The 24,310-nt window shown below is 31.0% G+C and overlaps 4 protein-coding genes across 4 annotated transcripts; 2 read left to right on the forward strand and 2 right to left on the reverse strand.

Moving 5' to 3' along the window:
• The first annotated feature begins 1,724 nt into the window (after nucleotides 1–1,724).
• On the forward strand, nucleotides 1,725–5,500 carry LOC101207645 (RNA-binding protein 38). The gene is made up of 6 exons (XM_004136383.3): nucleotides 1,725–2,467; nucleotides 2,558–2,681; nucleotides 2,772–2,922; nucleotides 3,875–3,920; nucleotides 4,026–4,272; nucleotides 4,949–5,500. Exons 1-6 carry the CDS (start codon nucleotides 2,282–2,284, stop codon nucleotides 5,026–5,028), a joined length of 834 nt encoding a protein of 277 aa, XP_004136431.1. The 5' UTR covers nucleotides 1,725–2,281; the 3' UTR covers nucleotides 5,029–5,500.
• Nucleotides 5,501–8,762: 3,262 nt separating this feature from the next.
• On the reverse strand, nucleotides 8,763–10,957 carry LOC101212203 (7-deoxyloganetin glucosyltransferase). The gene is made up of 3 exons (XM_004136236.3): nucleotides 10,222–10,957; nucleotides 9,679–10,080; nucleotides 8,763–9,464 (listed from the first exon to the last, which is right to left on the reverse strand). The coding sequence occupies exons 1-3, from the start codon at nucleotides 10,733–10,735 to the stop codon at nucleotides 8,920–8,922; spliced, it is 1,461 nt and encodes a 486-aa protein (XP_004136284.1). The 5' UTR covers nucleotides 10,736–10,957; the 3' UTR covers nucleotides 8,763–8,919.
• Nucleotides 10,958–18,870: 7,913 nt separating this feature from the next.
• LOC101211963 (protein PHOSPHATE-INDUCED 1) lies at nucleotides 18,871–19,954 on the reverse strand. Its single transcript, XM_004136235.3, has one exon. It carries the CDS (start codon nucleotides 19,913–19,915, stop codon nucleotides 19,004–19,006), a length of 912 nt encoding a protein of 303 aa, XP_004136283.1. The 5' UTR covers nucleotides 19,916–19,954; the 3' UTR covers nucleotides 18,871–19,003.
• Nucleotides 19,955–22,388: 2,434 nt separating this feature from the next.
• Nucleotides 22,389–23,687, forward strand: LOC101211728 (protein EXORDIUM-like 1). The gene has a single exon (XM_004136234.3). The coding sequence runs from the start codon at nucleotides 22,471–22,473 to the stop codon at nucleotides 23,452–23,454; it is 984 nt and encodes a 327-aa protein (XP_004136282.2). The 5' UTR covers nucleotides 22,389–22,470; the 3' UTR covers nucleotides 23,455–23,687.
• The last annotated feature ends 623 nt before the right edge of the window (nucleotides 23,688–24,310 follow it).

Below are 24,310 nucleotides of genomic sequence, written 5' to 3' on the forward strand. Positions count from 1 at the left end.
CGTTATATATTTTGATTGAAGAATAATGTGTATTCAATTTGATTATATATTAAAATATAACAATAAAATCTTATTTGCATTTTTATTTAGAGTGTAATTAAAAAGAAAAAGAAGAAGTTGATAATAAAGTAATTAATATAATGTCTGATATGACTTTGTTTGGTCAATTTGTTCCTAAACTCTCATCGTGGCTCCATCTATATATATATATATTGACCCATTTTAATGCCCCTCCACATTTATTTCTTCTAACTCCAATCTTTATTTTTATGTTATATACATTTATTTCTTCCTTCCAAAATTAAATCTCTCTCCACATTTTTAATTTCAATCTCATCCTAAATTCTTACTTTAATTTTCTATGATCCATTCTACTTTGTAGCTTAGGCAAGCATACTTTCATACTCAATTAATATCTTTAAGAAATTTGACTTTTGTCGATGAACGATTGAGAAAAAGGTTTTTTTTTCTTCTACTAGTAACGTTGGTCGTTTGTATAGGCTAGCAACACATGATCATTGACATTTGAGTCCATATATAGTTGCCTCTTTTAAATTATTTTTCGAGATAATCGTTGAACCATGGGGTATTAGGTGTGGTTACACTACCACCAATTGAGGTTGTAATTGAATGGTTAAGTGCATTACGAGCTTAACTTCTTTTCAATAACGCTCTTGCATTGTTTACACATGTGTAGTAGCTAGCTAGAGGATTCATGTTGTTGTAATGTCAAATTTTTTATTCATCAGTGCAAAAATTAATCATTGATCCCATATGGAGATTACGATAAAATTTATAAAAACTGAGAGTAAATGCATTAAAACTTAATTGAGAAAAAGAAAAGAAATTGGGTTGATGTTTAGAGAGGAAAAAGAAGAGTAACAATCCCATCCCAAAATATTGTCCAAACCATTTGTTGGACATTACGAAAGAGTATATGATATGATATTTGGCTAATCCAATTGGGTCAATTTCATTCTCAATTTTTAGCTATAAATAATTATATTAATTTTCTATCTAAATCAATTCCTATATTTCAATCAAATAAATTATCCTTTGTGTGTGTATATATATTAGCACAAATATCAATTTTATACCGTTTTATAAATTATATTCATTCAAAGACTTAAATAATATAAAATTCTATATAAATGTATGATTTAAATGGATATAAATTTGAAGTTTTTGTATTAGTGATTGAGAGTTTGAGAGAGAGAGAGAGAGAGAGAGAAGACATTTATGATTTATTATTAAACAGAAATAATAAGCTGTCAAAAGCGAAGCACCAGATCATTTCTCATTAAAAATAAAAGAAGAAAATAATAACATCCAATATATAATTATTTTATTCTATACCAAAACTAATTCCAAATAAATACTCCCAATGTTTCTTCATTTTTCCCCTATTTACTTTACTCAAACTTTATAATCATTTTATATCATATGCTACTCTACTTAATCATTCACTACATTCTTATTCTTATTTTTATTTTTTAAAAAAGTAATCCAAGAAGAATTAATGGACAAATTTTTATATTTGTGTGTTTAATAGAAATCATTGGAATACAATTAGATGGTTAGTTTGTATTATTTCATGATTGAATAGCATTGAGTAAATGGATCCTAATAAGTTTAATTAGCAAAAGTTTGATAGAAAAACATAAGTAAATGGAAGGGAAGGAGTTAAATAAATAAAAAAATATATATATAGGTGGGAAGGGGAGAATGATAAATAGAGAGGGAGGGGGGAGGGGAGGGGGAGGGGGAAGGCATTATTTTGAAGGGGAGAGTGGAGATTTTTAATGGTAAGACAGAGAAGCAATTCTCTCACTCACCTGTCATCTCCTATTACATCACCCACCAACCCACTTCTTCCACCTCCCCATCCAGCAAATTAGAGTTTGCACCTGTCGGATTTTCTTTTTCTTTTCTATCTAAATATATTATATCAACCACCACCAACGGCTTAAACCGTGTGTGCCACTCTCATCACCATTTTTTTTTTTTTCCTTCTTCTTTCTTTTTCCTCTACAACAATATGGACTTTCCCCTTACTACTCCAACAAAATCAATTCAATTCCATTGAGAACAACCACACACAAATTCCCATTTTGGTTTAATTACTGGTTTTTACTTTAGATATATATATATATATATATATATATATATATATATTTGATGCAGCAGATCAAGAATAATAACAGAGAAAATCATCATCAACAACAACAACAACAAGAAGAAGTAGAAACAGAAAGAGGAGGTTTGTTTTCTAGGGCGGCATATGGCTAATTATCCACATTACCGATCTCAATTTGGAGATACAACTTTCACTAAAGTCTTTGTTGGTGGTCTTGCTTGGGAAACTCCCACTGACCAAATGCAAACTTATTTTGAACAATTTGGTGACATTCTTGAAGCTGTTATTATCACTGATAAAAACACCTCCAAATCTAAAGGATATGGATTCGTAAGTCTTCTCTCTCTCTATCTCTCTTTCTAACTCTCTCTCTCTCTCTCTCTTCCCTTTCTTAGACGTGATTTGTTTGAGTTATTACAGGTCACATTTCGTGACCCTGAATCTGCAAGAAGAGCTTGTGCCAATCCTAACCCAATAATCGATGGAAGACGTGCAAATTGTAACATTGCTGCATTGGGTCGACCTCGGCCTTCCCCTCCACGAGGTTGCTCATTTACTTTAATTATTTACATATTTGTTATGAATATTGTTGGTTTGGTTTTGCTTTTCTTAATAAAAATTGTTTTGTATTTAGGACGAGGGCAAAGTAGTGTAAATCCATATCAAGGAAGTACAATGCAGGCACAAGCAACACCATCCTATGGTGGAGTCCCGTCCCCGTTAAACCAGCCACCCATTCCTCCGCCGCCTCCGCCTGCACCCCCCGTCGTATATTCACCATACGGGTTAGTTCATTTTATTATTACTATTATTCATTTGTAAAACAATAAAAGTCTTATACATTGATTACCATTAAACTAAAATTACTTTAGTCAAAGTTTATTTAGAAGTAGGGTATTGAAAGTTGAAATTAAAAATCAAATATTGGGATTATTGATTGTATAAAGAGAAGATTATGTGAGTGTATGAATTGGGTGTATGATGAGAGAAACACATGGACTCATGTGGGACTTTCATGCAACCTTTTCCTTATCTTAATAATTATTATAAGTGCATATACATCATCAGTATAATTCTTGTTTCACCTCTTATTTATAATATACACACACATATAACTTTCTAAAGTAAATGGTAAATTTTCCATCACCGGAGAAATTTAATTTTCAGTGAAAGTGGTCCAATCCATCACTAGAAAATTTTCATTATTAACTTTGTTTGTTGGTTGTCATGAACGATAACATTAAAATGCTGTTGTTTTTCTGAACCCAGATAATATACAGCAGTTTTTCTTTTTTCGTAGACTTTGTTTATTCAAACACATTTGGAACGTTGAGTTTGTTAGTATAGAGATTAATTAGTGTTGATCTTAGTTAAAACAAGCTTAGAAAGAAACGAAAGAACAGTAGTGTGAGTTATTGATATTTCATTTCCTGAGGTTGTGAGGTTTGAATAAGAAAGTTTGAGTTGTTGTGAGTTATTGATTTTTGAGCTATTATCCTCAATGTGGTCATAATGAGTCAAAAACTGTAATCACTGTGATTTGTCAGCCAATTTTTTTTACCTGAACTACTGACAATGTAGAAAGAAACCAAACAGCTCCTCCCCCACCCACCAATCAACAAACCCAAAACCACTACACATCTGTACAACTGACCCACCAAACAGAAATCATGCACATACTTCAATATTATTTTACTAATCAATTTGGGTTTTGTTTTGTTTTGTTTTGTTTTGCAGATACCCAGCTTACAGTCCAGATTATGGGTACCACCACCACCATCAAGTTAGCCTCTTTTCTTTTCCTCTTATAAACATTTTTCATTGAGAACAGTTGGTGATGAGCATGAACCATATAACTTACAGAAAATGGTTGTATATATTTGAACAGGCAGTGTACAATCCACAAGTTCAACAGCCACAAATGTATCAACAAACTCCATATTATTATGGTTATTCATCAAGAGGAACAACATTCCCAAATCCTTCACAATCACATCAACATCCTCGATTATTACTACCTCCTTCATATGTCTACTACCCTCCCCCTCCCCCTCCTCCTCAATTTGAACCTTCTTCCTTCAATTATCCCCCTCAACCTCAACCACAGATAATTCGACACCGTTTTTCCTCAACAGGTAACTTTATTATTCAAAATTCTTGAAATTATATATATATATATATATACCTGACAGGAATAGGATAAATAGAGATAAGTGGGGGAGAGGTAGGGGGCCATGTGGGTAAAGGGGAAGGGCATGTGAGTGAGCTGTCTTTGGGCCAACGAAAATGGTTGAAAGGAAATTGATGACAGAGTAGCATTTCCATTATATAAAGACAGCTACTGCCACTCTCACCTGCATTTCCATGTGTGTGCCTTCATTTCTCTTTTCCTAAACCCCCCTCCTATATTTTACTCTTTCTCTAAACTAACCCCCAACTTCTTTCTCTCTTTTCCTTTTCACTGTTTCTCTTATTTACCACTAGATTAACCCATGAAGTTTTCCACTTATCCCCTCATTATTCATAACATCCTATCCTATCATATGAATATTATGATTTTGGTAAAAAGGAAAAAAGGTTAATGATGTATTGAGTTTTGCCATTTTAGTAGAGTAGACCCAAATGTAATATAGATAGCTGTGCCCAGCTGTGTTTGAAAATGGACCACCTTCAAATTCCAAAATTTGCAAACCCATTTTTCTTTGCATTCCAAGTTAGGATTTTCCTTTTTCATTTTATTTATGAGATTGTTGATATTAAAAAAAGAAAGGAAAGGAAGAAGTGAATATTGATATTAATTGTGGGTTTCAGATTCACAGACATCACAACAAACTCCAACAGAAGCTGAAGCTGGAGGTGTTACTTCTGATATTCAAAGTCCAACCTCTTGAGAATTAAATTAAAATAATTCAACAAATTTTAAATCAAACCCAATTCCAAATTATTATTATGGAGATAGAAAATTTGTATAAAGTTGATGGATTTGACATTTTATCTTTGAGATCGATCCTCCAATTCTTTTTTCTTTTCTTTCACCCATTTTTATCTCTGCTTTTCGCAGAGATTGGAAGGCCAATTTTTAGACCAAATCCATCTTTTTCTTTTTTTCTTTCTATCTCCATTCCTCTTGAGAAGAACTTCATCTAATCCACAACCCACTTTTTTTTTTCTTTTTTTTTTTGTATTATTATTATTATCAAGTTTAATGTATTGGTGTTATCATTAATCCCATGTTTGGTTTAAGGAAGATATGGGAATTAATTTATGATCAATTGAACTATTAATTGATGTAGTTGTCACTTTTTTCTTTTCGTTTGGGTTTAATTCTTCTCATTGGAAATATGTCTATGGCTTTACAGTAAAGGGAGTTAGGTTGTTGTTGAATTTGATAATTCATGCAACCAAAAACTCAACTTGCAAGGATCATTATCATCATCTCATTTATGGTATGGTTTCAATAATTAGTTAATGGGTTTAGTTTTTAAAATGTTCAATTGATTAATATGTTTCAACCCCTTCCATGGTATGATTGAGCTAGAGTTTTGTAGTTTTTTTTTCTTCTTATTTTAAAAAGTGAAGATTTGAATCTCGTAAATCATATAATACATTCAAATTTGTTGTTTATGGACGCTAAGAAAATATATAGTTTTATAGTTAATTAATTAAATGCTATAATAAAAAGTCACCTATATTGAAAGAAAATTGTTAATATAGCATAGGTTGTTGATAATGTTGTCATTTGAATCTTTTGTCTTAGTCGCTCTTATTGTGGAATTGACCTTTGACTCACTTCATTTGTTACAGTATTATGCTTACCATACTCTGCTTAAGATCACGCAAATAGTGTATAGTTCAATTAAGAATATGAGAAGTAATAAGGTTATGGTTCTCACTTGGAGATTAATTACTCTTCTCTTGGAGGTCTTTAATTAATTGAAGTTATTTATAATGTTTTTCTTCTTACAATGACATGTAATTTGAGTGATATTAAGGTTAGTTTTCAACGCTCGAGTTTGTAAAGTGTTAAACTAAGTCAAACTTAATTATTTCTCAATTGATAGACATTAGTTTAAGGTAGGCATACCCATGAATTTTGAACCTTAGTTTGTACAATCCTCAACCATATAATAGGCAAAAGAAAGACTTTCATACATATTTTGAAATACAAAATGATTTATACACTTTAGAAAGAAAAATACCTAAATTTAGTGCGAAATTTCATAAATGTCATAAATTAAAATTAATTTTTTATGTTTTATGATTTGTTACATATATAGTTCTGCATATATTCAATAATACATACACATATTTTTTTTTTCACATATTGTCGCATTTATATACCACTGTATACACGGATTATGTATCTAATCTTTTTTTTTTTTTTTTGAATTCTTACATATTATATGTGTATATGTATATTATTATGATGATGTGATTTGTTACATATATACTTTATATATTTAATAATACGTAAATGTTGTTATATTCAATATACTCAATATACCTCAATGTATTTCAAATACGAAATATAAATTCCTACTACCTTTAAATTTTTGCCAATTTTTTTCCTCGAAAAATCACAGTACCAGTCAGCCGCCAATGTTCTTCTTCTTTACTGCTATACTTCCCTCAATCTTCTATCATTCCGTGTCTTTTGTGAAGAAAATTGAATCAGTATTCAACGTATTCGAAGAATGAAACTTTTATATTTTGTTATTAAATTTCCTAAACCGTAACCCACATCCTTGATTTATCTCCTTGTCAATCCACCTTCTATAAACAAATTGATATAAGAACTTTTAATTCATAAAATATAAATCATACTATTCAATATAAGCTATAATTATGTAGAATATATTAAAAATAATGTAAAACGAAAGAAAAAATGGACAAAGAGAGATTGGAAAGTGATAGAGAGATCAAAAGGAAAAGTTTTTTTTTTTTTTGAACAAAATCACCCAAATAAAAAAAATTATGAAACAATTTTTATTATAATATTAACACAGTCGGATCAATCACTTGTCATATTTACATAAGATATCTAATAGATGTAAATATTAATTATGGTTCACTTTTCTTTTTTCTTTTTCTATTTTTTAATATATTATTAATAATATACGTTGATAAATCCCCATTCGCACCTTATATTTGTATAAAATATTAGTCAATTTAAGACATTTATGAAATTTTTTAAAAATTTAGGTTAATATAACCATTTTATGCCACACCAATTAAAATCGTTTGAGGAAAGTATAGAAGGAAGATTATGAAGGGCTAAAGCCCAAAAGATCTCTCACTGCGTGGACGGCCCATGTTTGGGACGTTTTCCCTTTTAAGGCCCATGTTCTTATATATATTATATAAAGAGAAATTTTTACATTAAAAAAATCATGATTTGTAAGAGTTCTCTCTATTTAAAAAACGTCATTAACCAACATGAAACTCTATGATTATGCATGAGGAAGAGAGAATCAAGACATTAGCTCAACTTGGTTAAATCTAATTATTTTCATTTAATAACAATATGTATAGTGGGTGTTCCATACCCAAAATATATATATAATTCAACTTTATGTTGCATATATATTTCAAATTTATTTACCAAACTCACTATCCTTTTACTATTTGGCAGTGGAGAATTAGAGCCCTCAAATATTGAAATATTGTAAGAAAATACATTTAATAAATTATTCAAATTTTGACTTCCATTTTTCTAATAATTACTTAATTATGTTTTTTTTTCTTGGAATCATGGTTTTAATTACCAATCACAATCATACCCAACTTTCTACTTAATAGATAAAAAGAGGTAATATTTTTTAAATACTTTTTTCTTTTCACACGCAATTCAATTGAATAATATATATTATATGGTATTATTATGTAGATTAGTATTGTATTGATATGATATGATATGATAAGATTTTTGGGTTAATAATGGAGGATTTGGTTGGGAATAAAAGTTATTTATTTGTTACTGTCTCTTCCACAATAATTATCTTCTCTTTCTTGCTAACATCACATCATATATTTTACAATATCTAAGTAAATCAATTACTATAAACGTGTACATTTGTTATTTAAAGAATGTCAAAAAAAAAAAAAATGAAAAAACTTAATTTTCATTTTAAAAACAAATATTTAGGGAGGGAAATGTAGAAAAAAAAGTTAATAAAACATGATGCTTTAAAGTGTTTGTTTTTAAATACAGTAAAATTATTGATAGATTGATTAATTTAATTCTTTTCTTCTTTAAAACAATTTTTTTTTTGTTTTAATTGGTGAAGTGAGTTTTATATATATATATATTTAAAATGGAAATTAAACACTTCAATAAATTGAATGCAATAAACATCTCAGAATTTAATGTAAAAGAAATCTAAAAAATCCAATGCAATAATTTATCAGATAAATAACTTTTTTTTTAAAAAAAAAGAGAAAGTTACAACACCTCAACTTATTATTCGTATTGATTAACCTATTAGACATTTTTTAAAACACTAAAATTTTGTAATTATTAATAATTGTGGAATGAGAGAATACAATATCTAACTTTAATGTAATTTATATAAAATTATTATGATATTTAGATTGCAAAGTATTCGGAAAGAATTAAAGAATGATGTGATATAATTAAGAAGTGACTTTATTATTCAAATTGGAAGTGAATATCTCATAAACATTAGACCATACAATAGACAATGCTTTATTCAACTAAGTTAAATAATGTCGACGTAACAATCAATTTTAGAAAGAAAGAAAAAAATGAATTGAAGATTGGATTAAGGAGATTGAAGAAGCACTTTATGAACCAAATCATTGAGATTCCGGGAAGACGAACCGGAGTGAGGCGTCGCCGCATCGCCCACCAATTTCTTCCATTCTTCAGCTCTGTTTCTCATCTCTTTCCCTTTCTCTCCTTCCATTAACTCCTTCACTTGCTTCTCAATCTCTTCTCTCTTAACATCGCTATCAACTTCCATTCCAATTCCCCATTCAGTGCAACAATACCGGCAATTCGTTTGCTGTTCGGCGAAGAACGGCCAACAAATCATCGGAACTCCCGCCACTATGCTTTCGAAGGTGGAATTCCATCCGTTGTGGGTCAAAAATCCCCCTATCGCCGGATGTTGTAGAACCTCTTCTTGAGGACACCAGTTGGTTAACATCCCTCGTTCTTTGGTCACGTCGATGAACTCCGGTGGTAGTACCGCCGTGTCTCCGGCGACGAGATCCGGTCTAATGATCCATAAAAAGGTTTGGCCGCTGTTTGCGAGTCCCCAGGCGAATTCCTTTAGCTGATCTTTGGTCATTACTGTGATGCTTCCTGTGTGTTATTACGTACCCATTGAAGATGTGAATCAGAATCAATTCAATGCCAATATATCAAATTTTAATCTTAACTTATTGGGTTTTTTTTTTTTCACTAAAACGCGATGCTTTCATCTAATGAAGAATAAAACAAAAGTGATTTTCAAAAACGAAAAACAAAACCAACTAAAAGACGATAAACTTCAGACATGAACAGTGATAATACATACCGAAGTTGACGTAAACGACAGAGTTGGGTGACTTTTGGTCAAGCCATTGAAGACAAGATGTGTCTTCTTTCCACAAGTTGGAACCGAGAAACTTCAAATGATCCGAATCATGGGATGCAACTTGTTGGAGGAGAAGTTGAAGAGGACCAATGGAGAAAACAGGTGGCAAAAGAGAAGACATAGCATTTAAAGCTTCTTGTTCTAATGAAGCTACTGTGTTTAAAACAATAGCATTTGCTCTTTTTGCTCTTTTTGTTTCACTTATTATGAAATCAATCATCCCGTCTTCTGGATCTGTTGTTCTAATAAACGTTGGAATATCCCTTAACCGAACGTCTTTCATTCCTGGAATCCAATCTATTTTTGTATCCAAATATTGCTCGTTGCTTAAATAGCTTTCATCTACACAAACACACACAGTATATCATGCATGTGTGAGTTGAATGTTAGTCTTATATTTGATAAGAATCAAAGGTATAGCAGTATTTTTGTAAAAAAAATACAAATATAGCAAATTCTAATTAAAATATATAGGATAGGTACCTTTGAAAGGAGTGTAACCTCTCTCAACCAGTTGTTGATAGTGAAGGTAAGCCAAAAACCCACAAGCACTGGTCGTCCAAAACAAAACAACTGGGACCCCAAGTTCCTCTGCTGCATCAACTGTGAAACTCATAACCCCATCAGACACAATACAGCTCACTTGTGGGACATTAGGATCACAATTCAGCTTAGAAACCAGCTCCTTAAACGGTTGCAAGCACAAGCGTCTGGTCGACTGACACAACGACGGAATATCCTGAGTGGCATCGACGTCAGTCGGAGGAAGACCATCGGGGATCGATTCAAATTGAAACGATGAAATACCATCGAGAGCTGTGGGGCCTCGAGATTTGAGGAGACGACGGTGGTTGAAGTCTGTGTTGACAAAGGTGATGTGAAAACCAAAGGAATGGAGAAGCTTTGCTAGCTTCAACATGGGGTTGATATGGCCTTGTGCTGGATATGGAATGCAAACGGCATGGGGCTGTTGTTGAGAAGTGGAAATGGAACCCATATCTCTGATGTTTTTGCTGGTGATGGTGTTGTTTTGAATGTAGAGTTTGTGAATAAAAAATGGTGGAGCTCTTCAGGGGTTTTATAGAGAGAGCCTTTATTGGGAGTATGGAGGTGTGATTGTTAGGGGTTATTTGTTCACTTTTGGTGTTTGGTCAATTATCTCGGCATTAAAATATAAGAGAGAAATATGTAGAGAGAACTAGAACAACTCCAAATTCCTCTCTATGACACAAATTTGACTTGTCATTAAGAATTTTACAACACACCAAGTACGAAAATTTTCTCAACCCCTTTATATATATATATAATTAAAATTAATAATATCAATGTTAAGTAGTCTAGCTATTTTCTTAAAAGAAAAAAAAATTAAAAAATCACTTGACAACAATTACTTTAGATGCTATTGGATGGAGAGGTAAATGAACGTGTAGAGCGCTCAAGAGAGATAAATTATGTATACGATAGTGATTGAAAATATGTAGTTTTGTTGGTTTTTATCTAGTGGTTATTAGACATACCCATATTGTAGCACATGACATTACGAAACAAAAAATTTGTCACATGAAGTTAGTTCATGTATAAAATGAGAGCTTTGAAAAGGACATCAATATCAACCATAAGTAACACTTTGACATTTTGTCTTGGTGTGAGGGTCTACTTAATTTACCATTTTATGTGTATTTCGGACATATGGTTGTTCATTCGTGGAGAATCATTTTTTTATAGAAAACAAAATAATTTCCCGATTAAAAGATTAGGTTTCTGAACATGGTTTGTATAGTTTACGTTCTTTTGAAAACTTAAAGAAGGTTGTTCAAACTCACAAAACTATAGAAATAAAATAAGTTTTATATATTAAAAATCATGAGAGCTTATTGTGATGTGAAAACAAAAGGAAAGAGTCGGAGGAGGAGGAGAAAGAGGGAGGTCGGCATATGTTAAAAGAAAGAAAGGAGTGATGGGAAGTCCCATTCCGATACTGACCCATAACTCCAAATATCGATGCTGTGTTGTCCACAAACCATATAATATAATAAACTTTGTTTTATTTTGGAAAAGGAATAAAATAAAATAATCATACACCAATGTGAATAAAATTTGTCAATGTTAGCTATTTAAAAACAATATGTTCTGCTAATATATCAAGTTAAATATAGTGTCAATTATAATTTGGTTTCATATGCAATGATGTCATTCTTACCGTACCTTACTTTTCCTCTAACTCATTTCCCTTTAACATTTGGCATTTGCTAAATAAAACATAAAAAGGGACTTTTTCTTTTATAAAAAGTTTAAACATTTTGTTTATTTTGTTCTTTTTTAGATTTTCTAAAATCAAATTATTATTTTTAAAAATATAATTAGTATTTATTGAAATTGCTTGGACTAAAGTTTTACCCTTAAAAGTTTAGGGATAAAAAATTAAAAATACTTTCTCTAAATTTCTTCCCAAACTTATTATTATTTTATCATAATATTTTAAAAAGTATACACAATAAATAATATATATATTAATTATGTATTATATTGATAATGAATTTGTGGTGTGAAGAAATTAATTAAACGAGGTATTAAATAAAAACGTACAAATTATTAAAAGTAATTCGAGCTCCATTCGATTATATGTATATTGTATGGAAAAAGATTGAATTGACTTTGATGATTTATAGTTGTTGACAATGTTGAAAAATGGATTGATCGGTAACATTTGAATTTATGTAGAAACATAATTCAGATTGCTTTAAGAAACCAGAAAAAATGAGCAACAGAATGGTGTGAAGTCATTAACATTATTCTAAAGCTCATATTAGTAGGAAGTTGAAATGAATGAAAGTAGGCACTACTCCATGATAGTATTAAACATTACAAGACCTCCATGGTACTGCGACCATGTGTTCTACTTTAGTTCTGTCTAAGCAATCTATAGTCTCTTGATGAGTCCTCTAACCTATTGTTAGGTTTTCTCGTGAGCTCCCTAAGCTATCTTTAATGCTTCTTTATGAATTTTCTCAACTACATTCAAATTCTACATGGATTCTTTAAGTTACCACTACACTACCTCATGGGTCTTCTAAAGTTATGTTACCCTCTAAGTTCCTTGTATACCCTTTGAACTACCATTTGGCTTCTTAATGGATATATCCATGGGTCAGTTCTACATTTTTTCACGAATGTTTTGAGCTATGTCTAAACTTCTCGTAAATTCTCTAAGCTCTTTGTACGTCATCTAAGTTACTTCTATATCCTCCCCCATGCCCTCTCCAAGTTATCAATACTTTGGGCCAATTCCTTTTTGATTGGTCTCCCACAATCCTCTTAAATCCCCTATCTTTTTAAATTCTCGATCTCGATTATTTGACTTAAGTGATAAATCAAGGGGTCCTATCATGCTAATGAAAGTTTGGATTATTCGTCCAAACATTATATAATAAAGATGAGGAACTTTATCTTGGGAATTAATGAACCAAATTAAATTGGGTAGAAATAAATGTTGACTTTCTATAATATTGAATTGATGAGTAATAAAAGGAAAAGAGTCTACTTGGGCACTTCAATTGATTAAGATATGGAATTGGTGGAATTCCAACCCATTCTGCCAAATAATTAATGCCTCACCAACACTAACTAATATCTACCCTCATTTTTCACTTTTTAATTCTCCTTTTTCTTTATTAACAAAATTAATATTTAAGATTAAAGATTATCAAAATATTTAATTTATAAATATATTGTCTCCTAATTTTAAATATTTTTTCATGTCTTATTGATTGAGTTAAGTTCCATTAATATTTTACTCATCACTTTGATATAACACTATTTAGACTCAATTAGTAAAATCTTAATACTTCAATAAATTTTAATTCTGTATTGATCATCTAATTAAATTCTGGAGGCTGCCTTTATTGAAGTCATAATTACACAATAAATTAGTTTTTATTTTCATTTGGTGGCATGTATTAAAATGTTAGAATATTAGTAAAAAAAATACTTGGAGAGTTAGTCAACATATTTGTATTGATTTAAATGTTAAATATTGGTAGTGTAATAAATTTTATACTTCTTTTATGCATTTTGTTAGAAACGGTAGGATTTTAAGTAATTTTAATTTGTAGCGGACTTCAAATAAATTCAGGTGTTTGATATTAGTAGAAAAAAGATTAATTTTTAAATTAAAAAAATATTTCAAATCTTGTTTTTATTTTAAATTTTTTTATAGCTAAAATGGTTGGATTTTGGAGGATTTAAAATTATATTACATATTTAACTTTACCATTTTCTAATTTTTAATTAACACAATTCTAAATAAAAGTCTATATTAGTAAATTCTTAACTTGCTTTTCCTTTTTAATTACCATAAAAAAAAAATACATGCAATTTTAAATCGTTTCAAAAAATAAAAAGTAAATGACACGTGGCAATATAGATGCATGGATGTTGAAATAGTGACGCGTGGCATTTTAACTCTATCTATTTAATAATGTTTATAATATTCCATAGTTAAAAAGTATTATTTTAATTAGTAAATAAATAGTAACTTAATTTGTGTTAAATTAAATTGATATTTAATTATTTAATTTAATTTTCTAGTCGTTATAAATTAAACATAAATATTTAAATTTCAAATTTTAAATATTTAATGTATGTATATATATACCTGATTCAAATCCAGAATATTGTAGAATAGTGGATAAAATATAAAAGATAAAAGATATATGATTGATGAAAAGAAATTAAAATTTGGTAAAAAAGGAAGGAGACAAAAATTGTGAGAGAGATAAATGGTAATTACAAACTTTGATGCTAACCTTATTAATTAATTTCAATTTTGAAAGTGTGGGGATGCTACCAATTATGATGATCACTTCCCCATTTAATTTATTAATGCTATCAATTTCATATTTGCTTCAAACTTGGGGAATCACTTTCACTCTTTTTTCTTTCTTTCTTTTTTAAGCAATGAATATGAATACAAATCTCCCAGTGTTTGGCATATATATTAATAATAATAATAATATACACAGAAACGAGATCATCTAACGTTTTTCCCTTTTCTTCTTAAGTTTGTAACTTCTTCGTAGAAATATACACGAAAACCTAATTTTCTGCCGCTCTATTTTTCTGTCTTTCGTCTTAAGTTTTTAAGCTGCGATATTCAACTTATTCCAATTCGTTTTCCAGGGAGTGTACGTCAGAGTACAAGTGTTATGTGAACCTTGCGAAGCAATTGGTTTATTGTTCTTGCTTTTCAAGGAAGTTAACTCATCCACGGTGCAATAACTTTGATCTTAAATAATAACAACACAATTTCTTTTTTCGTTTTCAAAAATTTTGACCAAATGTTTAAGAAATTTAATTGTTAAAGATATGATCACTCTAATCTTTGTAATGTTAAACTAATATATTTTATTAAAAAAGACGTTGTAAATATCTTCTTTGAAAAAGAAAAAATAAATCTTATAAAGGATTGATATTGAATATCAAGAAGAAAAAATTAGCCATGTTTGACAAATAAAAGTATGCATTCATGTGTTTAGGTGGCTAATGACTTTTCTTATCAAGAAGTAGAAATAATAATAACAAAAAAAATAATGGATCATACTTATAACACGACTTAGAGAAATTGAAATGACAAAAAATCTCAAAATCGGGTAAAACGTTGATAATAGTCAAAGCGCACTTTTTATAATAATTACTACGGATACAATTATTATCGTTGCAAAGGTTGTAAGCAGTAGTCTATGATCATCAACCCAACATAATTGATAATACAACGACTAGTCTATATAGAAATGCAATCTTGAACAACTTGAATTTCAAGACTTTTACATACTTATCCAAGTGAATAAAAAAGTTCAACAACAAACTCTTCAAAATTTAACAAAGAAAATAAATGCAAACTAAAAGTTTGAAAAATCTTAAAAAGTTAGTCGACAAAAAATCAAGCATATCACATTCAAATAGAATAAACTACAACGTAACATGTGTGCACGCAAATATAAAAAGAAGGAAAAGTACATATTTTCGTCTTTATGTTATATTTGGTCACTTTAGACCTAAAATTTCGAGTTTGGTTTTATTATAATATCTTATTTCAAAATGTTACAATTTTAGTTATAGTAAGGTATGAGTTTTGTTTCAATTTGAATACTTATATGTTATACTTTTAACTTCATTTTTTCATTAAATACTCACTTTAGTCATTTCACGTACTCCATTAATTAACTCGAAATAATTATGAAATGAGATTTTATGGCACACTCAAAGGACTTCTCTACCTCTCATCTTACTCTCTTGTTCAAATCTACATGCAAACTATTGGAACTAAGAAAATCTACATCCAAATCTATTGTTGCAACGAGATCCATCACCCACGATCATTCAAAGAGATAATCTAGGACAGGGTCAAGGTTCTATCATCCTAAAGTCAAGAAAAATTATTTGTATGATAACTCTGATTCTACCTCTACCAAATCAAGAAGGGAATTACACCATAATGAGATGTTTGTCATGACGGCTAATGTAATTAATAATTTTAATATTTTAAATTAAATTTTAATATCAAAATATAAGTTGATATTTTGTCATATAATTAATAGAAACGGAACGGTAAAGAAATGGGCGTGCGTGTGTCCTCCCACGTGTCAAAGGTGTTGAGTAAAATAGTGAAATGACGTTTTAGGTGTCAAATAGTCACAGGATATTATGACGGTCAGTTCATTTATTGAAGAATATGAGAGATTTTTATTATTCAATGTTAAATTTATGTAAACATTGAAGTTGCTTCCATTTGACTTTTGAAATTCTCCTAAACTTCTAAACTTCTTCACTTCTTCTTTTCTTTTTTCTACTATGTTGCGTGAGTGTGTTTATATTTAAAAAAACAAATAATCTCCTTTATAAATATTAAAATATAATATAAATGCTGACCATAATTATCAACCAAATATAGTTTTTAACGCCTTGTCAAATTATTTATAAATAATGACGTTTATTCGAGAGGAATCCACAACAATAACAATATAGTTTTTAACGCCTTGTCAAATTGTTTATAAATAATGACGTTTATTCGAGAGGAATCCACAATAATAACAATCGAAGAAAGTAGAACTTTATGAAATTATTTTCTTTAGTTCTTTTATCTAACATATAATATTGAAAATACACTTATGATTTGTTTTTTGAAATATATATTATTATATATAGAAAGAATCGGATAGATTTTGTTGTGTGTAGTAATAGTTTTAATTTTTTATTCATATTTTAAATATTTTTATAATTTTAGATTATATTAATAATAAAGATTGATCATAGATAAAATTGTATTCCTAATTTATTAGTAATAGATATTGCTAGAAGTTTAGCTATCTCTGAATTTTACTATATTTGTAAATATTTTAAAGTAATTTTTATACGAAAATTTAAAAAAGTAGCAAAATATTATAATTATTTATATTATATAGGAAAGTGAATGGAATTTCATTATTTTTCCATTTTTGACCATTGTTAAGAAGGAAAAATAAATAAAAAGGTTCAGATTGTGTTAAACATAAAAACCAATTTCATATTTAATATATCAGATTAAATGTATCAAAGACCATAATTTATTAGACCTTTTTTTTTCTTATTTATTTTTTGTTGAGAATTTAAAAATCAAATAGATCAAATTTGATGAAATTAATCAGCCCTCTACATTTGTTATAATAGTGCCTATTCAAATAGAGTAGTTCAAACAAGCCTACTCTGTTTGAATTGACAAGTTAGTGTTGTAAACAAAACAAAAAAAGCCATCAAAATATAATTTTGGTCATCCAATTGTCTTTTGTAGTACTCATAACCCACTTTTTCATGGAAAGAAAAGCTGAATAATCAAATTTAATAACTCGATGTTGTCAAGTTATAGTTTTGAAGCTCACGAAACAATTTAAACAATTTAAAAAAATTATATTTTATTTATAATAATTGTTTAAATTGTGATGTATATTTGTAAATCATAAAACTTAAACATAATACTCAACAATTTTGTAATACATATTTTACCTTTGAAAATTGAATTGAATTTATAAGGTATGCGTGTGTATATAATATGAAGATTTTGAACTATTAGATTGTTATCCAATGGATCTTAAAGCTTATGGGCCGTTGCCACGGGCGTCTACAAATGGGCTGGTACCGAAAAGCATGAGTTGGGCCGGCTCAAGCCCAAAGAAAATCAACAAAATTTCCTACACTGTCACCTAAGCCAAAAAAAAAATTATATACCATGTTAGTTCAATAAGACAAGATAAGAATGGATTAAATGACATGAGAAAAGTTATAGAAAAATTATTTAAGTCATTGTAAAGACTTTCTACATTTTTTTTTAACTTTTCAATTTGGTATTTAATTTAGGATGCAATATTGTTTTAAAGTTTTTAGGTCTTGTTTTTTTTCAAAAGGCATTAAAGTGTATTTGGATCATTGTTAGACTTCCACCACATGCATGTTTTTTCTTACTATTAGGCTTTCACTCTATGCACGATCATTTGGTTTATAAAATAGCTTGTAATGCTCCTAAAATAGTAGAATGTCATATTAAAAAGATGGTGCTTATTCAAACTATTTGGTGTTATGTTTTGTAGATTTTGCTTTATATTTGGTATTAAAAATTAATTAATTTGATTAATCTTGATCAAACTATTCATGGAGTGAGTTATTTTAAGATCTACTAAATTATAGGTTTGATCTTTGTGACAAACGCAAGAAATTTAGAAGCACATCTAGCTCTACATCCAACGAACACAGTAGAGAACAATGCATTCTAAGCCCAACTATCGGACTTGAAGTTGGCTTGAAGATTACTTCAAAACAAAAGCAATTGAGTTAAGCTTAGCCTGATTGCACTCTGCATTTTTATGTGTAATACCATAATTCTAATTTTATGTGTATAAAATTTGTTTTCTTCCTTAATCTTGTCATGAAATCATATTGTTCTTGCAAGGGTGAGAACTTTATATCAATTGTATGTAAGATTGACATCTATTGTTCAAGAAAACTAGGAGAACTGAGATATGATAGGTGAACTAAGCTTTAAAACAACAACCTAGAGATTTGAATTTTGAATGTTCTTTTATTAAAAATGTGGTTAACTTACAATTTACAAATAATAATGTGTGTATTAACCAAATATACCAAAAAATACAAAAAGAAAAATTGTATAAAATGAATAAAAGGAATGAATGTAATTAATCTTGAAAAGCCGATGATTGAATACGCCGTCTGTTTAGCATTAAACGAGTGTAGAACAAGCAGAAGTGGTGGGATCAAACAGCGCTGGAAGCAGATATTTCCTCCCATTCCCACCATTCGCATTGTAACTCCCACCGGTAACCGAGTCCACAAGAAGCTCCCCAGGATATCCGGGATATGAACCCTTAGCAAAGGTTCCGGTACAGGCGGACGCTGCCTCCACCGGAGCATCCTTAGGGCCCTGATAGAACCCATTCCCAAAAGGGTTGGTTGCAGTTCCAGCGAGAAGAGCAGCGAGGTTAATAACAAGGCCGTCCATCCCAACGTCATTGTTAGGCGCAACCAACGGCGGTGTCTGTGGGCCGTACAAGGGTTGGTGGAAAGGCCAAGCGCAGTAACCCGGACATTGGGTTTGGGAATTCCCCACCCAAATGTAAGCGAATTTGTAGGACTTCCCCTTAATCGGAGCTCCGTGAGAGTATCCATGGGAGCCGCATCTGTTGAAACAGAATCCGTCGACAGTGACATCGGCGGCCGTTAAGACGAGATTGATTGAATTTCTGAGACCCCCTTTGGAAGCGAGAGAGAGAATGTGGGAATTGGTAAGGGATTTGCCAAGGGAGTAATTGGGGTCGAGGATTTGAGAGGATAAAGAAAGAGAAAGAGGTTTGGAATTGGAAATGGTATGATATTTGAGAACAGAGTTCCACCAGGTGGAAACAGAGGGGTTTGGGGGGATTGATTTGGAAGAAGAAAGGGAAGAGAGGAAATCGAGGACGATGGCTTTCTGAGAAGGGTTGAAATTGCCATACCAAATGAGATTGAGGGAGATGTTGGCGGAGAGAAGAGGGCCTCCGTGGGAACGGAAGAGGAAAGATGGGTCTCTAGCAGCGGAGATGAAGTGAACGGAAAAGGAGAGGGAGAATAAGAGAGTGAGAAGAAGGGAAGGCATTGTGAAAGGATGGAGGAGTAGTAAGATGAGAAAGGGAGAAAGGGTATTTATGGGGGAGAGAAGGAGAAGAGTGATGTGTGAGAGACAGCAAGATAACGCGTAATGCTGCGGCGCTCTGTTACCATCTACATGTAGACACAGCCAGGTGTGGAAAACTACAAACTAAACTCAATAATTCCCAATAAATAATAGATATATACATTATAAAATATAAATGACTCATTTTAATTATTTGTTCTAATGTGTCAACTGCTCATCCATTTCTATTTCATTCTTCAATTTCACTTTTTAGTTTCAACCCTGAAAGAAAACAGGGGGCAAATTTTGATCTAACTGCTTATATTTGTGAGCCAAGTTATTTATTGTTGAAATTTCAATTTTGCATTCTAAACTAAAAACAAAATGTTCAAAAATGAAACATTAAAAGAAAGAAAAGAAAACGCGTAGCAGATAAGTAAAACAAAAAGTCTAAAATGGAAATAAAATCGAATCAAATTTGTAATTGGAGCAATAAAAAGGGGCATAGTATTATTACAAAATTAAATTTGGAACATAATAATAAAATGATGAAAAAGCAAATATTAGGTTTTGACAATAAAATAGACAGCTGTTGCTGAATTAGACATTCTCCTAGTTTTGTTCTTCCCCTTCCCTCTTAGCCTCCACTAAATTATTATATGGCTCCATCCATATTTTGACTTCACTTCAATATCATACACACACCTATTAACATTAAATTTTGCTTGTATTAATCTCAAGTTGAAAAAGAAAAAGAAAAAACAGTTGCGTTCGGAGTAGAAAATTATAACACAAACTGGATTCTTGTGTTTCTGATTTGTACTCTTCTTCTTATGTTCTCTTTCTGCTTGCATTTAGGTCAGTCCCAACTTTTTATTTCGTTTTTTCTCCCTTCCCATTTTGCTTTTAAGAAACTTGCACCCCAAGCTTACTTCATTACCCAAAAACCACTTTTTTCTTTCTTTCTCAGTTTCAAATTCCCAAACCCACTTTCTTGGTTGAGATGGACGACCTTTTATTGACTTTAATTTGCTGCTCTTCTCACAGGAACTATATACTAACCCTTTTGGAAATGGGTTTCATCAAGGCCATAAGGAGGCTTCGATAGAGGCAGCAGCATCGGCTTGTATGCCAAGGCCTCTTATCTTGCCTTTCTTGTGTGGAGTAATCCGTTACCGGAGGGAGTTACCAATGCGAAAATATATATGCTTCCGTCGCTGCTTTATCTCACCATTTTTGCTTGGTTTTACTCTTTGTTTGATATCTACACTTTAGGCTACCTGCTTATGACAACGTATCGTTGTGATTGGATTTCGAAGATTTATTCTACTCATTATTCATTTCTTTGTTCAGTGGATTTATTGTTCTTGTTATTTTGTATTTGGTAGTTTTTTTTTTTATTAAAGTATATTAGATTAATACATAAATTATTTGTATTGTACTTTTTTTTTTTTTTAATTTCAAATATAAACTCAACAACTTAAACTAATGATAATTATTGGTGTATAGTTAATCACTACTTAGGTTATTTTTATCGTAACTGATGAATTTCAATAAAGTAGAGTTCTATACAAACATAAGTTAGACTAATACATAACTTTGCTAAATTTCATAAAGTTTTAACCTAACAAAAGATTCTATTGTTATTTGTTGTTATCTCTTGCGTTACCCTTCTACAAGCTCTCAAATCTTTTGGTTGAATGTGATTGCTTAAAGGTTGTTAATTTGCAACAAACGACTAAGGAACGAGGTTGTGATCTAAGAGTCTCTTCTTTTCATGTTCATCATAAACGACAACATGCACTAACACATTTTGTCAACGTTTTACCGAATCAAAACTCTTCAATTTTCCATACTTCTTATTTTGGACGGCTTACATTACCTTTTATGCCTTTAAAAACTAGACATTTGTCCAACCTAACCTTGTTATATAAGGTTTGATTTCCACTTAAAATTGCAAGACATAAAAAATCTCACATTGCTATTTAATTTGTTTAAATTATTGGTGAATTGAAGAGGGAAGGAAGCTAATAATGTTTGTCCCTTCCCTTTAAATGTAAAGGAAATCCACATGAACAAAGCTTGATAAACAAGACAATTAAACAATATTCTTAATAGTATGAATTAAATCTTTCATAAACTTTAGAACTAAAGTTTTTGACCTAAACACCATTAGATTCCACACATCTAATGGCCTTGAATAAGATTGCCTCAATTACTTAAACCCTAAAATAAATATGAAAAAGTATTATAAAAGAAATAAATGTTGTTAACAACAACCTATATTATAAATTAACTAATAAATTTATTTATTTAATTTGAAACCAAGGTTGTATAGGTAGCACAAAGTTTAGCAATAAATAAATAAACAAATAATTGAAATAGAATTAGTTGCACCAAAAAACTAAATTGACTCATAAAATCAAAATCCATCATGCGCCGCACTATCACACCTTCATCTTCCTTTCCCCTCTTCCAATAAATACCTATTTTCTTCCCTTCCATTTCTCTTCACCTTCCTTCCAACCATCATCATCATGTCCTCCATTACTCTCCTTCTTCTCCTTCTACTCTCTTCCTCTCTTCACTCCATATCAGCCACCTTCACCGTCGCCGTTGCTGGTAACCTCGCCTTCGCCGACCAACCTCTCGATCTCGACTCCTTCCCCTTTGAATACCATGGCGGCCCTCTTCTCTCCGGTAATGTAACCATCAATCTCATTTGGTATGGCAATTTCAGTCCTTCTCAGAAATCCATTGTTGTTGATTTCATCACTTCCATTTCTTCTTCTTCTTCTTCTTCCAAATCAATCATTTCCCCTCATCCCTCTGTTTCCACTTGGTGGAATGCGATTAACAGATTTTACAAGCTTGCTAAGAAACCCAAATCCTCCCGTCTTTCTCTCTCGTTGGGATCGCAAATTCTTGACCCCAAATATTCCCTTGGAAAATCTCTAACCGATCGTCACATTCTTTCTCTGGCTTCCAGAGGCAGGCAGAAATATGCTATCAATGTGGTTTTAACGGCGGCGGATGTTACCGTCGATGGATTCTGTTTTAACAAATGTGGGTCTCATGGGGTTTCATCCGGAGCTCCGATTAAGAGGAACAGGTACAGATTTGCGTATATTTGGGTGGGTAATTCAGCAACTCAATGTCCAGGGCAGTGTGCTTGGCCGTTCCACCGGCCAGTGTACGGTCCTCAGAATCCACCGTTACTGCCACCGAATAAAGATGTGGGAATGGACGGCGTTATAATAAACCTGGCAACTCTTCTCGCCGGTACTGCGACGAATCCGTTCGGGAATGGGTTTTATCAAGGCTCCAAGGAAGCACCGCTCGAGGCGGCGACGGCATGCACCGGAATATTTGGGAAAGGAGCTTTTCCAGGGTACCCTGGGGAAGTTCTGGTGGAACGAAAGACCGGAGCGAGTTACAATGCGAACGGCGGCAATGGGCGGAAATATCTGCTACCGGCGTTGTTTAATCCGATCACTTCCACTTGTTCGCCTCTGGTTTGAGACTTGGGACAAAGAGTATATTATACGATGACACAATTAAACGACGACGTATTTATATGATTTGTTTTCTTTTTCCCTTAATTTATTTTATAATTTGTAATTTGTAATTTATATTTTTTCTTTTCATCAATATACTTTCTATTTGCTTTGAAGATATAATATGCATTTTAAGTACTCACTCTTATTTATTGTTGATTGGTGTTTGAATGGAAAATATTGTGGATTTGATATAATCATTTGTGTTATACTAAACATGTTTATATGAATTCATTTTATAAAGAAATATACACATTTTCATTTTTTTAGAAATATATTTTAAAATTAAACATACTTCTATCATCAAATTATCAATATTTTAATCACTTAAAACAAAATGTTAATTTCAGTTTTGTACTAATTTTTCTTACAAGCACAAATATTGTAAATATACGTAACTATAAAAAAAATGATTTCCAACATCAAAATATAAATAACATAAATTATTTTTTCGAGACAATATAATATCAACTAGACAAACATTTCAAAAATCAATCCAAGCACATTCTAAATTATAAACCCACAAACCTCGGTTAGTAATTGAGTTTTTTTGTTTTTGTTTTGAATATTAAAGTTATAAACACTTTCTTTGGCATACAATTGACTCTTTGCAAGTGTCTTATGTACGTTAATAATAAAAAAAGAGTTTGAAAACTTTTGTTTTGTCTTTCGAACGTGAATAAATATGAAAATCATATGTTAGGTAACTGCTAATGGTTACCCATGAAAGGTCAAGGTCCTATAAGATTATGAACCCCACATGGTTCCGTGAGTCTCATTAAGGAAAGTCAAGTCCTCATACCCCAAATCCACCAATCTA

This window comes from Cucumis sativus, chromosome 3 (assembly GCF_000004075.3).
Source record: "Cucumis sativus cultivar 9930 chromosome 3, Cucumber_9930_V3, whole genome shotgun sequence".
NCBI lineage: Eukaryota > Viridiplantae > Streptophyta > Magnoliopsida > Cucurbitales > Cucurbitaceae > Cucumis > Cucumis sativus.

Coding starts and splice junctions, on each gene's coding strand:
- LOC101207645 (XM_004136383.3), top strand. CDS start 2,282: ATGGCTAATTATCCACATTACCGATCTCAATTTGGAGATACAACTTTC. Junction 2,682..2,771: donor TCGGCCTTCCCCTCCACGAG/GTTGCTCATTTA, acceptor TTTTGTATTTAG/GACGAGGGCAAAGTAGTGTA. Junction 2,923..3,874: donor GTCGTATATTCACCATACGG/GTTAGTTCATTT, acceptor TTTGTTTTGCAG/ATACCCAGCTTACAGTCCAG.
- LOC101212203 (XM_004136236.3), bottom strand. CDS start 10,735: ATGGGTTCCATTTCCACTTCTCAACAACAGCCCCATGCCGTTTGCATT. Junction 10,081..10,221: donor AGGTTACACTCCTTTCAAAG/GTACCTATCCTA, acceptor GTGTTTGTGTAG/ATGAAAGCTATTTAAGCAAC. Junction 9,465..9,678: donor TGTCGTTTACGTCAACTTCG/GTATGTATTATC, acceptor AATAACACACAG/GAAGCATCACAGTAATGACC.
- LOC101211963 (XM_004136235.3), bottom strand. CDS start 19,915: ATGCCTTCCCTTCTTCTCACTCTCTTATTCTCCCTCTCCTTTTCCGTT.
- LOC101211728 (XM_004136234.3), top strand. CDS start 22,471: ATGTCCTCCATTACTCTCCTTCTTCTCCTTCTACTCTCTTCCTCTCTT.